The sequence below is a fragment of the Anoplophora glabripennis genome, unplaced genomic scaffold (genome assembly GCF_000390285.2).
Source record: "Anoplophora glabripennis isolate ALB-LARVAE unplaced genomic scaffold, Agla_2.0 scaffold305, whole genome shotgun sequence".
Lineage (NCBI taxonomy): Eukaryota > Metazoa > Arthropoda > Insecta > Coleoptera > Cerambycidae > Anoplophora > Anoplophora glabripennis.
In genome coordinates this window covers 101,556-122,392 of record NW_019416395.1, presented here as the reverse complement: position 1 = coordinate 122,392, position 20,837 = coordinate 101,556, and the positions used below count along the sequence as shown (strand labels likewise).

General features: G+C 32.9%; 1 protein-coding gene across 1 annotated transcript in view; it reads right to left on the bottom strand.

Annotated features, from left to right (window-relative positions):
* LOC108909201 (xaa-Pro aminopeptidase ApepP-like) overlaps window positions 1–14,431 on the bottom strand; it is a 137,125-nt gene extending 122,694 nt beyond the window's left edge. The window contains exon 1 of the mRNA XM_018713456.2: window positions 14,314–14,431. Within this exon, the coding sequence (XP_018568972.1) occupies window positions 14,314–14,347 (34 nt within the window). The 5' untranslated portion in view covers window positions 14,348–14,431. The remainder of the gene's footprint in view (window positions 1–14,313) is intronic.
* Window positions 14,432–20,837: the final 6,406 nt, after the last annotated feature.

Genomic DNA, 20,837 nt, shown 5'->3' with positions numbered 1-20,837 from the left:
TGTTTATGTGCTCTAATAGCTCTTTCCAAAACTGTGTCATTTCTAATTCGAATTTTATGGTTAGCTGTATCAATAAACGACTTTTAAGTATTATAAAAACTTGAAAAAAACTTAAATCCAAAGAATAAAATTCAAGACAACTCATTATTATAAGTACAAATGATAATGGCAGAAGTTAGTCGAATTGGAAAATTTCCTGTGTCATTCTTATTTTCTAGGCAGCGACAAAAATTCATCCACGAAGTTGTTCATCGCGTTATATTTCATTGGATATATTAACGTTTTCAGATGAAACCACAAATCTAATTTAATGGACTCATTTTCAATGATAGGGCAAGTTAATAATGTGGTTAATTTTTCCAATTCAACCTTCCTCAAATACATTGTTTAAATGTAAATGTTTCTTGTCTTATATTCAATTGAACATTTTCCCAACCTAATACCATTACCAATAATATAATTAAACAGTTCGAATTGTTTTGCTTTTAGATTTATGAGGCCAATTAAATAAACACCTTCTAGGCTAATTCACTCATGAATTGACAATTCTGGTTGAAAGTTAGTTTGCACAATCTCATGCGGATTATTGTAAGCTCAGAAGCTCCACTTGTAATCAAAATTTTGTCTATAAAATCCTTCTAATTTGCTTCTAAAAACTACCTGCAGAATTCTGTCGACGAGGAAAGTCTGTAACACTCAACTCCTGTCCTCACTGGACATAATAAGCGTCAAATGATTGTGGTTTAATATTTTATCTATTGTTTTACATACTCCAGAATGAGAGGCAATTCTGTTTTTGCTGTCACTTTATACTTACATGGGAATCTGTTGTTGTGGTCATATGTTGGGCAAGGAATAACAAACACTACCAGTATCTAAAACATTTTCGAACACCGCAATAAATGACTTTTAGATAAACTTATACCTGGATACTGCGGTTTTGATAAACTAACTAAACTAACAAAAATTATTAAATCTTCAAATTAAATAAAAGGTGGAAGAACCAAAACATTACTGAAAAAAAAAAAACTGGTTGATCAATATAATTTCATGGCAATAAAATGTTGTGATATTCATTAAAGGATGGTAAATAATAGGTCTGTTCCAACAAGAGTCAGGGATTGGTTCCGAACCGTTTGAAATGTTTGGCCAGCTAAGTTCTAAATGTGTCTTCAGTGAATATATCGCAAGAATTCGTTGGATGCACATTTCAAACAGTTCGGAACCAATTCCTGACTCCTGTTGGAACAGAACTAATATAATCGCCATAACACTAATATAAATAACCAAAAAATACGATAACTAATAATCACTTTCTAATCAACTGGCAATTGAAAACAAATTAATACTCAACTATTGTCGTTCGACAATTTACACAACAAAAAGTTTATCGCGTACCGTTGGTTTAAATTAAGGTTTAGAAAGGGCACACAATTTTTTAGAGATATTTGTTATTATATAATAAACAATGATCAATACTAAAAATACCTATTTTTACACTTTTATTATATAGAATTTTTAAACAATTTTTCAACAATTTTCTCAAACATTTATTGCCCAGGATATTTTCTATGCAATCGACAGTCGAATGCAAAATATTAATCATATTCCTCTCAGTTTGCTATATTAAATTAAAAAAAAATCGTCTTGATAAGTGCTGACGTTCCCGAGAAAAGTCATCTTTTATTGCGCATACGCATTTTGAAACCCATGCGGCGCGCGGCAGCGCAGCTGCTCTCAGTCATCCCTACTCCCGCTCTGCCGAGAAATTCCAGTAACCATGGTACCTTTCTTGATTTTTCTTTCATTAAGCTTTTATCTACCGAAAATGCACTAAGCGGACATTGAAAGTACTTGTAGTTAGCTACAAAAACACATATTTTTTCTCGACTTCACTATTACGTAAGCTATAAATTATTATTAACTTTACGTTTCTATATCTCAGAATCTACACAGTAGACTGCTGTCGTATTTGGCTAAAAAGCAAGGGGTTATGACGTAGNAGTGCATCAATTTTTCCGAATTTTCTAAAAATGGTAAAAATTGACTAAAAGTTGTAGAAATTAGGTTTTCGGGGTCGGAGATTCCGAATCTGACCCTGAAAAATATACCCGAAGGCCCCAGGGCTCTCCAGTGGGGCAAGGGGGAGCCTTCTGTAAAACATCGAATAGCTGAGTAATTGCCTTCTAAATCCCCACTCGGGGGTTTTTGGGGTCAAGGATTTCGATTCTGACAGTGAAACGTATGTCCAACACCCCTGGTCCCCCCAGGGGGCAAGGGGGGCCTTCTGTAAAAAACAGAATAGCTGAGTAATTGCCTTCTAAATTTCCACTCGGGGGTTTTTGGGGTCGGGGATTTCAATTCTGACACTGATAAGTATGCCCGACGCCCCTGTATTCCCCAGTGGGGGCAAGGGGGGGGGGCTTCTGTAAAACATCGAATAGCTGAGTAATTGCCTTCTAAATTTCCACTCGGGGTTTTTGGGGTCGGGAATTCCGATTCTGACACTAAAAAGTATACACGACGCCCGTGGGGTGGGCTTTCTGGAAAACATCGAAAGGCACATCAGATTTTTGCAATAAAACTGCTCCACCTGCTTACCAACCATGNTGCCCAGGGAATTTTCTATGCAATCATATTCATATTCCTATTGTTTTGCTATATCAAAATAAAAAAAAATCGTCTTGATAAGTGCTGCCGTTCCCGAGAAAAGTCATCTTTTATTGCGCATACGCATTTTGAAACCCATGCGACGCGCGGCAGCGCAGCTGCTGTCAGTCATCCCCACTCCCGCTCTGCCGAGAAATTCCAGTGACCATGGTACCTTTCTTGATTTTTCTTTCATTAAGCTTTTATCTACCGAAAATGCACTAAGCGGACATTGAAAGTACTTGTAGTTAGCTATAAAAACACATATTTTTTTCTCGACTTCACTATTACGTAAGCTATAAATTATTATTAACTTTACGTTTCTATATCTCAGAATCTACACAGTAGACTGCTGTCGTATTTGGCTAAAAAGCAAGGGGTTATGACGTAGTTTTTATATATGCAAGATTTTGTGGATTGCGTAGAAAATTGCCTGGGCAATAAATTATTGTATATAGAGTAAAATAGGTATTTTAGTATTGATCATTGTTTTTTATGACAACAAGGTCTCTAAAAAATTGTTCCCTTTTTAAACCTTAATTTAAATTCACTGTACGCGATAAACTTTTCGAAACTTTCTTAATTAACAATCCTGTCACTCGAAAACCACGCTATCGATCGTTGGAAAATTTTTATGGTAGAATTGACATATTATTATGTTTTGCTATTTGTTCGCAAAGTTTCATCAATTTTTATAAATATTTATTTATTTTAAAAATTGCTACAAATATACATATTATTTTTTACTATTTTTCGCCCATTATTATAGCAAAATTCAACCTTTTTGATTCGCAGTTGTTATATCTTTATAGAAAATCGTTAAATAAACAAAAAATAAAAAATGACTCTTTAATTTAGGGCTTACTTTCAATGTTACAGGGAAAAATATGTAGAAAAACGGGTTATTTTTCATTCTTTTTGTATGTTTGTTGTTCCCCTGAATTTAGCAATGGTTTTTTGGTATAAGCAAACTTGGATCCTATTCTACCTAATATTTGGAATTTTTCTGTACAACAAAATAGATTACTTCAAACACAAACGTCAGAGCATACTTTTACTGCTCTAGCGCATTGACTATTAGTACCAGAACTAGGATTAGATAAGAGAAATAAGATCAATATTTTAGCCACATACTTAACTCATCAAAAGCAACAACTTTTGTTTAACGTTTTCATTTTCGAAATTTTCATGTTTATCGTGAATTTTTTCTCAGTACTAGGGCTATTAGAATCGCGGTACATAGGCGTACGTATTATTTATTAAAAAGCAACATATTAAATGGTCTACTATACACCACCATAAACACAAACGTATGTAATTAATTACGCAACATCCGCACGATAACAAACAACAGTATATTAACATGACCTAAACGTGAAAAGTATTTTGGCACGCCATTGAATTGCGGCTCTCTCTGACAGCCTTACTCATTAGCTAAAATAACACTCAACAGTCTGCCTATGGATTAAAGAAATACTGTGTAAAATATATTAATGTTTTATTCACTATCTTGAAGTTTTTTACTAGACATCGTGATAAGTACGCGGGATTAAGTTATGATTTGTACATGCGGGTCTCTGCATACAGTGTACAATTATACCTTGACACTAATGAAATTTATTTTGCCGAAATAACAGCATTGATTTCTTTTTAGTGAGGAATAATTTTGCGTTTTTTTACTTTTGATCATAGTTTAATCAGTTTATAATAAATTTTATTATTTGTTTATGTTTTAATCAACTAGGTTAGGTTTATGGGTAACAAAAATTTAAAATAATATTGCCTTACTACCTTAAAAATTATTACACAAAAATTGTCACTTTTGACGGGTTATATATGTGGTTAAAATTTTGGCACTTATTTCTCGGACGCCCTTCTCTGTTTATACAGTTTTTTCTCGACAACCGTTGAGGACACATATTTTTGTTTATTTTATCTATATTATCACGCATTATTTGTACGTAATAAAAATTATATTACTGTTTCAAAGATAAATCAATGAACAATTCTAATCCTTCATATTTCACTGTTGGCAGCTATGAAATCAAACATTAGGTCACGTCAATTTGCGTTCCAATATATGGGGGCCAAAATCTGGTTAGATATAATGACTGGCATTCTGAGATATTAAACGTTTCATGCACGCAAATTAAAAAAAGCTTCTAAATGGAACTCCACTTCATTAATAATTTTATTTTTAAGCATGACGCCAGTAGATACGTCGCATTCAAAAGCTAATGATACCACAGCGAAACCACCAAAGCAGAACTGGTCGGTGGGAATAAGTTTGAAGGAGGATATTATGTAAGGCTTATTAAAGGGCTAATTGTGGATGCCAATCTAATTAGATTGCTTGAACGACGCGGTTTAATTTAATTTATCGATTGAATAGATTTATGTCAGTCAGTAAGTTGGCTTACATAAATTACGCGTTAAAACAGTTGAACTGGTTTAATTATGGCAATTTTTATACTTGAAATTACTTACCAGTTCTATTATTTGTTACGGTTTATTTCATATCATTCTTAGTGACAATTGATTTGATACAGGGTGTTGCAGGAATGATTTAGCAGGGAAAACATTAGAGGGAGGTAGAAGATCAGAAAATAAGCCCTATGAACCTATCGTGTTTTGTTTTCGAAATAAAGGGCGTTAAAGATTACTTTATAAAATCAAATTTTAAAGGCCTAACCTCAAAAAAGTTGTCACTATAATAGTGTAGTATGTATGTATTTCAAGTCGTCTCCAATTACTCTACGCAGGGACAAAGTAGAGACCCCATGACCAAGGGGGCTCAGACTACCCTCCACAGAAAGCATAAGATTCGACGCGGAATATACAGGGTGTCCCACTAATGTTGGCGAGGTACGATATAGAGAAAATATAGGCCCTAGAGCTTCGGGAAAAAAATGTTGAATAATAAATCGACCAAGAGAAATCGCTGGAAATAGTTCGGACTCGGACGCTAGGCAGCACAATCTACATATCAAAACATAGAGTTGAATTTTTCTCAGAAATGTTTCCTATTCAGGTATGTTAAACAATACAAATATGGATAGCTGGATTCTTTGCGCATAACTTTTGTTTCGATAATTAAATATTTTTTCGTTAGTGTCGTGTTCCTCAATTCATTATCATTATTTACTTTTTGCTCAATAACTTGATAACGAAATACGATATCGAACCCTTTTTAGCGTCAAAATGAAGCTACTTTTATGCTCTTCAAACTAACCTATAAAAAGTTTTATCCTGCTATTTTTTTAAGAAAACGTATAACAACCAAAACTTGGATAAATAGCGCCAATAAATAAACAACACTTTCGTTAGCAATTTCAAACTTTTCAATCAATCAATTTTTTGTGCTAAATTCATTTATGTAAAGAACACTATAGCATAGCATTTGAAATTTTTGAGAAAAATTAACAGAACGGCATTCTTTTGAAATAACGCCATCTATAGGTTTCCATATAAGGCTTTTCTTCGCGAGTGAAGTCGTATGTTGTAGTATGTGTAGTATGAGTGAATATTACGTTTTTGCGAGAATAGTCAGTCATTTAAACTACTATGTAACGTCACGAGTTTAGATCAAATGACTGAACTCTTCAGCCTTCAGCTGAATATTCTGTTGGTATATTCAGCTAGTATTGTCAGCCGGTAACTTAACCTTTTTCTTTTTGACATATTGTTTGAATGAGGATAAAAATCGTTCAACAAAATGATGGATTCTGAAACGGCTGTGGAAGTGGTCAGTTTAAATTTAAACTTTAGAGGCACACATGTTTTAGTAAACGTAGACGTTGAAACAGCAAATATTTTACTTAATGGTAAGATTAATTTTTTATATGGGATATATTTGCGATCCACTTTGCTTCAGGATTATNTGACTTTTAGATAAACTTATACCTGGATACTGCGGTTTTCATAAACTAACAAAACTCTTTTTATTATTAAATCTTCAAATTAAATAAAAGGTGGAAGAAGCAAAATATTACTGAAAAAAAACTTATAGTACTTTTGAGGCCATTTGAAAAAAAACCTGGTTAATCAATACATATAATTTCATGGCATAAAAGATAATTTTGATTAAAATGTTGTGATGTTCATTAAATGATGGTAAATAAAATAATCACCATAACACTAATATAAATAAAAAAAATACGATAACTAATAATCACTTTCTAATCAACTGACAATTGAAAACAAATTAATACTCAACTATTGTCGTTCGACAATTTACACAGAAAGGGCAGTACGAGAATCTATAAAAACAACAGAAATGATACACAAACACAATAATTGCATGTAGTTCAACAACAGATTACGCTATGTTGCCGAATCGTTACAATTGAGTTACATATAATTAAAAATATGTTAATTATATCTTATTACCTATCATATTTTTGCATAAAATAAGAAGACGATATTTAGAGATGTAAATTATTTAAAGCAAAAAAGTTTTAAGTATTCTTATAGTCCAGGCAATAGAGTATTCGCGGCGTTTGTATTTGAAGTCATCTATTTTGTTGTATAGAAAAATCCCAAATATTATGTAGAATAAGAATCCGAGTTTGCCCATTCCAAAAAAAAATTGCTAAATTCAGGGGAACAACAAACATACGAAAAGAACGAAAAATGACCCGTTTTTCGACATATATTTCCCTGTAACATTGAAAGTAAGTCCTAAATAAAAAAGTCATTTTTTATTTTTTGTTTATTTGACGATTTTCTATCTAGTTACAACAACTGATTTGGAGCAATTTTTAAAATAAGTAAATATTTATAAATATTGATGAAACTTTGTGAACAAATAGTAAAACAAATGTAAATTCTACCCTAAAAATTTTGCAACGATCGATAGCGTGGTTTACGATTGACAGGATTGTTAATTAAGAAAATTTCAAATAGTTTATCGCGTACAGTGAATTTAAATTAAGGTTTAAAAAGGGAACAATTTTTTAGAGACCTTGTTGTCATAACAAACAATGATCAATACTAAATACCTATTTTACTCTATAAACAATTATTTATTGCCCAGGCAATTTTCTATGCAATCCACAAAATCTTGCATATATAAAAACTACGTCATAACCCCTTGCTTTTTAGCCAAATACGACAGCAGTCTACTGTGTAGATTCTAAGATATAGAAACGTAAAGTTAATAATAATTTATAGCTTACGTAATAGTGAAGTCGAGAAAAAATAATAATAAAGAATTTTATTGAAAACTAATGTATAGAAAACTTGTATGGAAAAAACGTGTTGACGGTGTGAGTGTTTGTTGGAGAGTGCCTTCTGTCTGAAGTCGGTCGTAGGTATATACTCTGTTTTCACCATGGGTATATTGGTAGTTGTTGGTAGAAGTCCCTGCTCCTTGGCGCCACCCTGCAGGGGTCGTCTTCCGGGAACCCCGTGGTGCGTCCGGCGGCGTTCTTGACGTTGTGCTTAAAAATGGGTCACATGCGAACATGTGTACCCACACCTATTTTTACATTTTTATAACCCTTTAGAATTTTTTTCAATTTTTCAACATTTTACTCTATAAACAATTATTTCTTGCCCAGGGAATTTTCTATGCAATCATATTCATATTCCTATTGTTTTGCTATATCAAAATAAAAAAAAATCGTCTTGATAAGTGCTGCCGTTCCCGAGAAAAGTCATCTTTTATTGCGCATACGCATTTTGAAACCCATGCGACGCGCGGCAGCGCAGCTGCTGTCAGTCATCCCCACTCCCGCTCTGCCGAGAAATTCCAGTGACCATGGTACCTTTCTTGATTTTTCTTTCATTAAGCTTTTATCTACCGAAAATGCACTAAGCGGACATTGAAAGTACTTGTAGTTAGCTATAAAAACACATATTTTTTTCTCGACTTCACTATTACGTAAGCTATAAATTATTATTAACTTTACGTTTCTATATCTCAGAATCTGCACAGTAGACTGCTGTCGTATTTGGCTAAAAAGCAAGGGGTTATGACGTAGTTTTTATATATGCAAGATTTTGTGGATTGCGTAGAAAATTGCCTGGGCAATAAATTATTGTATATAGAGTAAAATAGGTATTTTAGTATTGATCATTGTTTTTTATGACAACAAGGTCTCTAAAAAATTGTTCCCTTTTTAAACCTTAATTTAAATTCACTGTACGCGATAAACTTTTCGAAACTTTCTTAATTAACAATCCTGTCACTCGAAAACCACGCTATCGATCGTTGGAAAATTTTTATGGTAGAATTGACATATTATTATGTTTTGCTATTTGTTCGCAAAGTTTCATCAATTTTTATAAATATTTATTTATTTTAAAAATTGCTACAAATATACATATTATTTTTTACTATTTTTCGCCCATTATTATAGCAAAATTCAACCTTTTTGATTCGCAGTTGTTATATCTTTATAGAAAATCGTTAAATAAACAAAAAATAAAAAATGACTTTTATTTAGGGCTTACTTTCAATGTTACAGGGAAAAATATGTAGAAAAACGGGTTATTTTTCATTCTTTTTGTATGTTTGTTATTCCCCTGAATTTAGCAATGGTTTTTTGGTATAAGCAAACTTGGATCCTATTCTACCTAATATTTGGAATTTTTCTGTACAACAAAATAGATGACTTCAAACACAAACGTCAGAGCATACTTTTACTGCTCTAGCGCATTGACTATTAGTACCAGAACTAGGATTAGATAAGAGAAATAAGATCAAAATTTTAGCCACATACTTAACTCATCAAAAGCAACAACTTTTGTTTAACGTTTTCATTTTCGAAATTTTCATGTTTATCGTGAATTTTTTCTCAGTACTAGGGCTATTAGAATCGCGGTACATAGGCGTACGTATTATTTATTAAAAAGCAACAAATTAAATGGTCTACTATACACCACCATAAACACAAACGTATGTAATTAATTACGCAACATCCGTACGATAACAAACAACAGTATATTAACATGACCTAAACGTGAAAAGTATTTTGGCACGCTATTGAATTGCGGCTCTCTCTGACAGCCTTACTCATTAGCTAAAATAACACTCAACAGTCTGCCTATGGATTAAAGAAATACTGTGTAAAATATATTAATGTTTTATTCACTATCTTGAAGTTTTTTACTAGACATCGTGATAAGTACGCGGGATTAAGTTATACATGCGGGTCTCTGCATACAGTGTACAATTATACCTTGACACTAATGAAATTTATTTTGCCGAAATAACAGCATTGATTTCTTTTTAGTGAGGAATAATTTTGCGTTTTTTTACTTTTGATCATAGTTTAATCAGTTTACAATAAATTTTATTATTTGTTTATGTTTTAATCAACTAGGTTAGGTTTATGGGTAACAAAAATTTAAAATAATATTGCCTTACTACCTTAAAAATTATTACACAAAAATTGTCACTTTTGACGGGTTATATATGTGGTTAAAATTTTGGCACTTATTTCTCGGACGCCCTTCTCTGTTTATACAGTTTTTTCTCGACAACCGTTGAGGACACATATTTTTGTTTATTTTATCTATATTATCACGCATTATTTGTACGTAATAAAAATTATATTACTGTTTCAAAGATAAATCAATGAACAATTCTAATCCTTCATATTTCACTGTTGGCAGCTATGAAATTAAACATTAGGTCACGTCAATTTGCCTTCCAATATATGGGGGCCAAAATCTGGTTAGATATAATGACTGGCATTCTGAGATATTAAACGTTTCATGCACGCAAATTAAAAAAAGCTTCTAAATGGAACTCCACTTCATTAATAATTTTATTTTTAAGCATGACGTCAGTAGATACGTCGCATTCAAAAGCTAATGATACCACAGCGAAACCACCAAAGCAGAACTGGTCGGTGGGAATAAGTTTGAAGGAGGATATTATGTAAGGCTTATTAAAGGGCTAATTGTGGATGCCAATCTAATTAGATTGCTTGAACGACGCGGTTTAATTTAATTTATCGATTGAATAGATTTATGTCAGTCAGTAAGTTGGCTTACATAAATTACGCGTTAAAACAGTTGAACTGGTTTAATTATGGCAATTTTTATACTTGAAATTACTTACCAGTTCTATTATTTGTTACGGTTTATTTCATATCATTCTTAGTGACAATTGATTTGATACAGGGTGTTGCAGGAATGATTTAGCAGGGAAAACATTAGAGGGAGGTAGAAGATCAGAAAATAAGCCCTATGAACCTATCGTGTTTTGTTTTCGAAATAAAGGGCGTTAAAGATTACTTTATAAAATCAAATTTTAAAGGCCTAACCTCAAAAAAGTTGTCACTATAATAGTGTAGTATGTATGTATTTCAAGTCGTCTCCAATTACTCTACGCAGGGACAAAGTAGAGACCCCATGACCAAGGGGGCTCAGACTACCCTCCACAGAAAGCATAAGATTCGACGCGGAATATACAGGGTGTCCCACTAATGTTGGCGAGGTACGATATAGAGAAAATATAGGCCCTAGAGCTTCGGGAAAAAAATGTTGAATAATAAATCGACCAAGAGAAATCGCTGGAAATAGTTCGGACTCGGACGCTAGGCAGCACAATCTACATATCAAAACATAGAGTTGAATTTTTCTCAGAAATGTTTCCTATTCAGGTATGTTAAACAATACAAATATGGATAGCTGGATTCTTTGCGCATAACTTTTGTTTCGATAATTAAATATTTTTTCGTTAGTGTCGTGTTCCTCAATTCATTATCATTATTTACTTTTTGCTCAATAACTTGATAACGAAATACGATATCGAACCCTTTTTAGCGTCAAAATGAAGCTACTTTTATGCTCTTCAAACTAACCTATAAAAAGTTTTATCCTGCTATTTTTTTAAGAAAACGTATAACAACCAAAACTTGGATAAATAGCGCCAATAAATAAACAACACTTTCGTTAGCAATTTCAAACTTTTCAATCAATCAATTTTTTGTGCTAAATTCATTTATGTAAAGAACACTATAGCATAGCATTTGAAATTTTTGAGAAAAATTAACAGAACGGCATTCTTTTGAAATAACGCCATCTATAGGTTTCCATATAAGGCTTTTCTTCGCGAGTGAAGTCGTATGTTGTAGTATGTGTAGTATGAGTGAATATTACGTTTTTGCGAGAATAGTCAGTCATTTAAACTACTATGTAACGTCACGAGTTTAGATCAAATGACTGAACTCTTCAGCCTTCAGCTGAATATTCTGTTGGTATATTCAGCTAGTATTGTCAGCCGGTAACTTAACCTTTTTCTTTTTGACATATTGTTTGAATGAGGATAAAAATCGTTCAACAAAATGATGGATTCTGAAACGGCTGTGGAAGTGGTCAGTTTAAATTTAAACTTTAGAGGCACACATGTTTTAGTAAACGTAGACGTTGAAACAGCAAATATTTTACTTAATGGTAAGATTAATTTTTTATATGGGATATATTTGCGATCCACTTTGCTTCAGGATTATACTCTTTTTTGTGACCTAGGCCAGAGATAATATTGGTGGAATCATTTGTAATTCAGGTCTTTTTCGTATGAATTACATAAAAAACCGACCTAACCTCTTTCTAGTTTAATTTTTTTTTATAAAAAATTTAAGAACACATATATGGGGAGCCTTGAAGCCATATGTCAAAGTCATCAAAGTACATATGACACAGGCTGCACCACTGAATAGTGAATATATACATTTTCGCGATCTGTTCAGGTTAGATAAGGTTAGAAATAAGATTAAAAGAGATAGAAAGAGTAACTACAAGTCAGACGTATTCTCCAATATTCACTCGCGAAAAAAAGCCTATTGAAGTAAATGACATTACGCATTCACCAAGAAATAAAGCATGAAACGACCTTTCCAAAGAGGTATAACACTATGGGCTTTTAATGAGCCAATCCTTAAAAAAATGCATTTTTCTGACCAGACATTAGGGGCTTCCCCCACCCTTTCTGTAGAGAGATAGAACAAAATGTCAATACTAAAAGTTATGCGCAATGAATCCGTCTATCCGTATTTGTACTTTTAATATACCTGAATAGGAAACATTTCTGAGAAACATTCAACTCTATGTTTTGGTATGTAGATTGCGCCCCCTAGCGGCCGAGCTACGAACTTGAAAACTATTTCCAGCGATTTCTCTTGGTTGATTTATTAATCAAAATTTTTTTCCCGAAGTTTTAGGGCTTATACCTACTCTAATCCTAATATCGTACCTCGCCGACCTTAGTGGGGCACCATGTACAATCAATTCAACACATTGTTAAAAATTTCACAAAATTTTGGAGAGCACATTGCTCCCGGCCTAGACCTCAGTCCTAGAGGCCTATCCACACATACACTGTCCAATCCTTTGGTTAATATCCGCAAGGATACAGCAAGCTCCTAGTAGCTTCAACCCATAGGTACGCTCAGGAGGCTTAAACAAGCTCCTAGAACTTCCAGGTTTTCAGATACTCTACCATACTAGAAGTGTCCGAAATTTACTGGAACTAGACTCAGTTGAAAGCCTCCAAAACCGTGCAATCCCGAGGAGGTACATACTAAGAGTGGAAAAAGGCGGACTAAATTATAGCGTGCACCTTATCTCAAGTCACCGCCATTGACAGAGGACAGAACTCGACAAAAAGAAAACAACTTTGACAATCTTTGACCTTTAACCTGTGTCTCAAAAATAAGAGCATGAAGTATTTCTATGTTGTTTACAAATTTCACGTGAACAGTAACAGAATTTCTCCATTTTTTCACTTAAGTATCGTTTTTGTTGAGATCCAAGTATTTCTTAAAAACATAAGTATAAATTATGACCAATAAAAAGTATTTGACATACTTAAAATAACAGTAAATTAAAAAACTCTGTTTTCCAGAAGCAGTTTAGACTCAAGTTTTTTAGCATTTAGTAAGAAGCATTTTAGTTTTACTTTCAAGTTATGCAAGTATCTATAGGTCAGAATTTTTTACATTTTTCTAATGGCGCTAAAATCGTTTGCTCTAGGCACAATTGGAGTAACGAGACAGTAATTATTCAGTTTCTACCTTTTTTACTTGATATTTTTTATTAGATTCTTGGCTGTTTCATTTGTTGTGAATTAAAAATTTGTATGCACTTTTCTGTGAGTTTATTGGACACTTTCACATTTTCAGAATTTTCCTTGCAATTTTAATGACCGTAAAAATATTTTGTTAAAAAAGTCTTTTGTATAGAAAACATTCCAGATGATATTTATATACGACTTTGTGGTGTTGAGAAATAAATGTTAATTTATTATTAATCTATAAATAATTTGTAAACAATTTGACGCGATGGAATTAGTTAATCAAGGTATCAGAATGTAACCAGAAAAACTTGACATACAAGGCGAATTCCCATTAGCATAATAAGTAATTTTTTTACTGATTTAATTAAATGGTAGGATTATACAGAAGACATGGTAATTTTGAATATGTAGTAGTAGTATTTATCTCAATTTTTAACTCTGTTATGAATATCAACATACGAGAGCATGTCCTAGTCATGTCCATTTTCGCAAATACCAGGGTGGTTGGAGTTATTTCATACATTACATTTTGCAGATTTGACTTTTATGAGTGACTATCATTCAAAAAAATTTGTAGGTTATAGATGCAGAGACCCTTTACTACTTATAAAATCAAATATGCACATGGGACTTACAGCAACATATCAGCGTAACTTTGTAGGCGATCATATTGGACTGGCTGTGCGGTAAACAGAACACTGGTAAAAAATCACAGATTTCGTCATAGATTTTAATTTGGACCCGTGCACAATATTCACGTTCGTAAACTAATGTTATAAATACGCGCGTAATATTTGAGATTGAGAATGCGAAGAACGCAAGCGCGGTGTCGAAATTTGTGGGAGTGGATGAGATGCTCGTCGCGTCACGGCGACCGTCGCTGAGCGTCGAGACGCTGGGCATTTAGGGCCATGGCATCTTCCGCGGAAAAATGTCGCGTTTATATCTATATTTAGCCTTTTGCAGCTTTATCGATTAGTTATTGTTTTGTGTGGCCGCTTCACTGATGGTGATCTTATAATAATTTAAGGTGCGATTTTATTTTTTTTCAGATGATACATAAATACCAAATAGTTTAGAAATCATACGTTTTTTAGTCCTGAGAAAATTTGTAAGTAAATACAATAACATAGAAGTGAAGATGAAAAAGAAAAAACCTGTAAAGAAATAATAAATATTTGATTTGCCTAAGTAGAAATATACCGGGTGTCCCGAAATTAATGCAACAAAATTTGGCCATCGATTCTTAACACAAATTTAGCGAACCCGTATTTTTTATTTTTATTAAGAGTCGCCCACTTTCGGAGTTACAGCCCCTTGAAATCCGTCCCTTAGAACAGTCTTTTTTATATCTCAGAACCCTGTTGTACGAAAATCACTAAATTTGGTACACAGGGATTTTATGACATGTGGAATCTGATAGTGCTGGCTGGGAATCCCTTTAAGACAACTTTTTGAGGGCCCCTTGTCTTTGAAGCCACAAAATTTGGTCGCATATTTGTTCTTAAAAATTATTAGTTCGCTAAAATGCCATTGAATTTAGAAACTTTTTTACCTCTAGATATTTTTTTCGTAAAACGCAATGTTTTCGAAAAAAATGGAGAATCACGATATACATTGCGTTTTACGAAAAAAGTATCGAGACAAAAAAGTTTCTAAATTTATAATGACAATGTTATCATTATCAAAGACATTAGTTTTGTCTTAATTACATTAATCTAATGAGATAGTCAAAAATTAAAATCTGCCATCCCTCAATATGCAAACACTAGTAAAAATTTTAATAAAGGTACTTCTTTAGATCATTGTTACGTCACATTCAAAACATATACTCGCATTTTTATTTATTCAGACTCGAAATTTCATACAGTGATACACTAGATCTTCTATACCAGGGGTCGGCAAGTAATTTTAGGTGGGGTCCGGATACTTTTGAAAATTTTTAACGAAGTCCACAAACAAAATCTCATATTCCTTATTAATTTTTTATTTTAAATTTGCACTCACAAATTTAATCTACCTACTAACCATTAAGAACTCAAATCAATCACGTAATTGTAGTAGAAATGATAAGGGTGGCACTCAAACGTATTATTATAAATAGAAAACTATTTTTTAAATAATTTTATTTCTGACCGGGATATTATAAGCTTATATCGTCATAGTTACGCTATCAATAAAGAGAGTCATAACTCCCTTGGGACATTATCGATTCTATAATTCCCTCTACCTTTCACAAGTAAAAATAAAATGAAAAATGCTAATATACATATATGTGTATATATTTATGAAATGAAAACTGAACCATATTTTATTTATTTGCGTCATTACAAATAATAAATGTACAATTTTGAAATGTTCCCTGAAAATTACTACCGCCACTGGAAACAATTTCTTCTTTTGTATGACTGGAGCTTCTGTTCACTACAGTCGAGGTACCTGCCTCTTCTAATGGCAAAGTAGACAACATACGCGCCGTTTTATTTCTCAATTCGATGCTATCCTCCAGATACCCCTCCGCCACCGTGGAACTTTTCCAACCTCCGTGTCTTTTTAATCAGGGTTGCCGTTTTGCCAGTAATTACTGGCATTTGCCAGGAATAAAGAGTCCTGCCAGTAAATTTGCCAGGATTGACTTAACGTCAGAAATTTGCCAGGGGAGCAACATTTTCAGGGATGTCGATTTGCAAATAACCCCCAACATTTGCATTATTGCATTTGTTATTAAAAGATCATAAATAAGCATCACAGAGCACAGAGATTACTTTAATCAGTTTTAAGAATTTCGATTCACGATATCACCGCTAGATGACGATGTATCATGCTTCTTTACTATTATATTTTGTCACACTTGGCACTCGGCAGCGATCCTTGTTTAATGTTTAATATTACAGGTTACAGAGTGATAGTGATAGCTATTTATACACTGACGGGATACGACGGTTAAGACAAAGGTAATAATCACCAAAATAATAGATTAAACTATTAAATTGCCAGGAATTGCAAGTAATAATATAATTAAGTTTTGCCAGGAAATGTCAGGAATGCAATCAAGTTTCGTCAGTAATTTCGTGTCGACCTAGTGGCAACCCTGTTTTTAAGTTAGTCATAGTTGCTCCTGCATTAGCTAGAGCAGTAGCAGAAGTGCGACGAAGGCAATGTTAATTGAGTAATTTATATTTTCAAAATATTTTGGGAGTCCATTATTTTACCTTCGGCGGCCTGGATCTGTTAGATGACACCATGAGAAATTTGTATTTTTCCAAAAAAAAATGTATATTTCAATTAAACAACGGTAGGAAGAAATAATAGTTTTTTTAACTTGCCAAAAGTTTGATTATAATAATAATCAATATGATTTGTTTTATATTTTTTTATCATTGCGCTATTTTTAATATTATAACGAAATTCGGCCTGCTGTGTTTATACCTACAATTGTTTACTTATTTGTTTCTTGGTGTTTCTAGAATATGTTCTGTTTCTTTTTATCATGTTCTTAGAAGCTTAGAAATTGTTCTATATTGCTCTTATGGAGAAAAGAAAAATATAAATGGACACGCTTACGAGGGGGAGAGATTTTTAAGGTGAAGTTGGTATTTGTTATTGTCGATGTTGTCAATGTTGCAAACTGTGTGTTAAAGAAAGAGCATATAATACTACATGAAGCCCATGGAGGAAGCACTTCATGTTAAAAAGTGTAGACACTCTGATGCTGTAGAGAGAAATGCGATAGCTAGGCTACTCGCTCTCTCTCTCTTTAATCCTTGAGGAAGAGTAGGGCGGTTAGGAGATGATTTTTCTGCTGGAGGGAGTTGTGGTAACCAATTAGATGCCGCGCGAGAGAGATAGTAATCAAACTATATTTTTCTCTCTCTGTTAATTGTCTACACTGTCGTCGTAAGCGTGCTTCCCCCATGTAATTATGCTCTAAGTGAAATTCGGTACAATATGTTTTTTTGACAATTGTTATTTTATTAAATAGTACCTACATTCTTTCAAAAATAAAATGATATATATTTACTCTGGGCCTGGGCCTCCAAATTGCCGAGAAAAAAGTTTATTTAAAATTACAAAGAAATGTATATTTGAATCAAATGTTAATAATAGAGAAGGAATTAAGTTTAGGCGACATGTAACCTATACGTATGTCAAGCCTTGTTTATTATTGCTTTTCAATAGCTACTAGCACAAAGCATTGCTTTGTATCTTATGGCCCTATTGACTTGACAGACTAATTTGTAGATATTATGAATGCATTTTTTTTACAAATAGAATACATTATTTAAACTTCACCCTTTAGGCGCGGGCAACAATTTCTCTTGAGCTGACGATGAATTTTAAGTTTTATACGTGTTGGGTACTTAACCTGACGTGCATAAACCGTTTTTTCCAAAATTTAATTTCTAAATTTTGCCCAATAAGGGCAGAGCTTAAGTCTATCCTATTTGGGAACAATTTACTTTTGTCGCACTACACGAAATAAACTTTTTAAACTAACGATACTGTGGGAAATAACTACCCTGTGGCCTACATACTCTGTCCAGCATTGAATTAAACACACCACACTTATTAAACAGCTGAGATCATTTGTACCGACAAAGGAGGACCACCTCTCCCTTATTGTTTATTGATGAGAACTAATAAGTTAATGGATATTGTAGGGGTAACTCAATGTTGGACAAAGATTGTAGTCCGCGGAGTAGTTGTTCCACTCAACATCATTCCTATTTACTATTAGAGATTTTTGTATATTATAAGTAGTAATAAATTGTGTATTTGAATAAAATTTGATAAAGATTATCTATTTAGCTTCGCAAGACCATAATCAAGATGTTTGATTTAATGTTATTTGTTACCCTGACTTTCAAATGTATTACACAGTGATATTTCGATTTATGTAGATGGTACATGTCTGTTCAGAATTGATTGCATCTTTTTTGGCTAGATCATCCCTACTGAAAAAAATGTTTAGTGAAACTTATAAAGTGATTATTTTAATCAATTATATGTAAACAGGTATTTTTGAAAGCTGTTTATAAAGACTTGACAAATATTAAACAGGGTGTTAGAAGTTTGACTGCCAGACGATAGAATACATTAAAATAAACCTTATATGACATGGGTCTTAAAGTCAACCATTTCCGAGAAAAAAATTATCAAAATCTCCAACTTGATGTATAAAAGTTCGATTAATTAAGAAATATTGACATAACTGCGTGCACATAATACCATAAAATACAATGTTTATCACTTTTTTTTAACTTCTTTATACGTAATTCTAAAAAATAATTAGCGTTGTAATAAATTTAAAATTCGATAAACCAAATTTCACATTGCTGCACTACACTGCAAGCCAATTTGTCTACAACTGAAATTTATGGCCGGTCACTCGCCCAGTCCGGCTGTGTTTAGTCGCCGTTTGCCCGCGCGCGCATTCTTCAACTGGGCGATCAGACCTAACATATATATGGGTATGGGGTATGGCTACATAAATATGGGAACAAGTTTTTTAAATATTTCAATGCTGAGTTGCCGCGTAGCGACCGAACCTGGTACATACCGTCTAGCTCTTTGGTCTTCAATTGAGATCGGAAAGACTATACCTATTTTGTTGTACTGACATCACATCACTGACATGGTGCAGAATATACTTAACAGTACCTATCTAACCACTCATCAGTAGCGAGTATGATTGATTTTCATTAAAAAACAATCCTCATGTGTAGTTAAATGTTAATCAGTATTAGTTCTAGAATCGATAATTTATCTACTAATATGAAAATTATATCTCAATTAGGGAATCGAATTGCAAAACTTTAGGCTTATATTAAGTAATACAAAATTAAAACTGCATTCAATGCAAAGCTTGCAGATGAAATATCCTCTCTTCTTTTAAAAAAATAGACGCCATAGGATTGAATAATTTGGTGTTGAAGTAACAATATCATTAATATCAGTAGTCATCCAAATTTGGGTGATCATATAACTGATCTCTCAAGCTGAACATCTCTCATTTTGCCAATACATTTTTTATCACTTAANTTTTTTTTTTAGCTACGCTTATAAGTAATATATGACTAATACAAACATATTTGTGCGCCGCTGGGATGAAAATGACCAATATCTCGTATCTCGAGTGATCACTCGATTATTAGAAGTACTCGATTATCAAAATTGGTCGATTATGCCCATCACTATTAATAATAGAGAAGGAATTAAGTTTAGGCGACATGTAACCTATACGTATGTCAAGCCTTGTTTATTATTGCTTTTCAATGGCTACTAGCACAAAGCATTGCTTTGTATCTTATGGCCCTATTGACTTGACAGACTAATTTGTAGATATTATGAATGCATTTTTTTTTTCCAAATAGAATACATTATTTAAACTTAACCCTTTAGGCGCGGGCATCAATTTCTCTTGAGCTGACAATGAATTTTAAGTTTTATACGTGTTGGGTATTTAACCCGACGTGCATAAACCGTTTTTTCCAAAATTTCATCAATTTAATTTCTAAATTTTGCCCAATAAGGGCAGTCTATCCTGTCTGGGAATAATTTACTTTTGTCGCACTACACGAAATAAACTTTTTAAACTAACGATACTGTGGGAAATAACTACCCTGTGGCCTACATACTCTGTCCAGCATTGAATTAAACACACCACACTTATTAAACAGCTGAGATCATTTGTACCGACAAAGGAGGACCACCTCTCCCTTATTGTTTATTGATGAGAACTAATAAGTTAATGGATATTGTAGGGGTAACTCAATGTTGGACAAAGATTGTAGTCCGCGGAGTAGTTGTTCCACTCAACATCATTCCTATTTACTATTAGAGATTTTTGTATATTATAAGTAGTAATAAATTGTGTATTTGAATAAAATTTGATAAAGATTATCTATTTAGCTTCGCAAGACCATAATCAAGATGTTTGATTTAATGTTATTTGTTACCCTGACTTTCAAATGTATTACACAGTGATATTTCGATTTATGTAGATGGTACATGTCTGTTCAGAATTGATTGCATCTTTTTTGGCTAGATCATCCCTACTGAAAAAAATGTTTAGTGAAACTTATAAAGTGATTATTTTAATCAATTATATGTAAACAGGTATTTTTGAAAGCTGTTTATAAAGACTTGACAAATATTA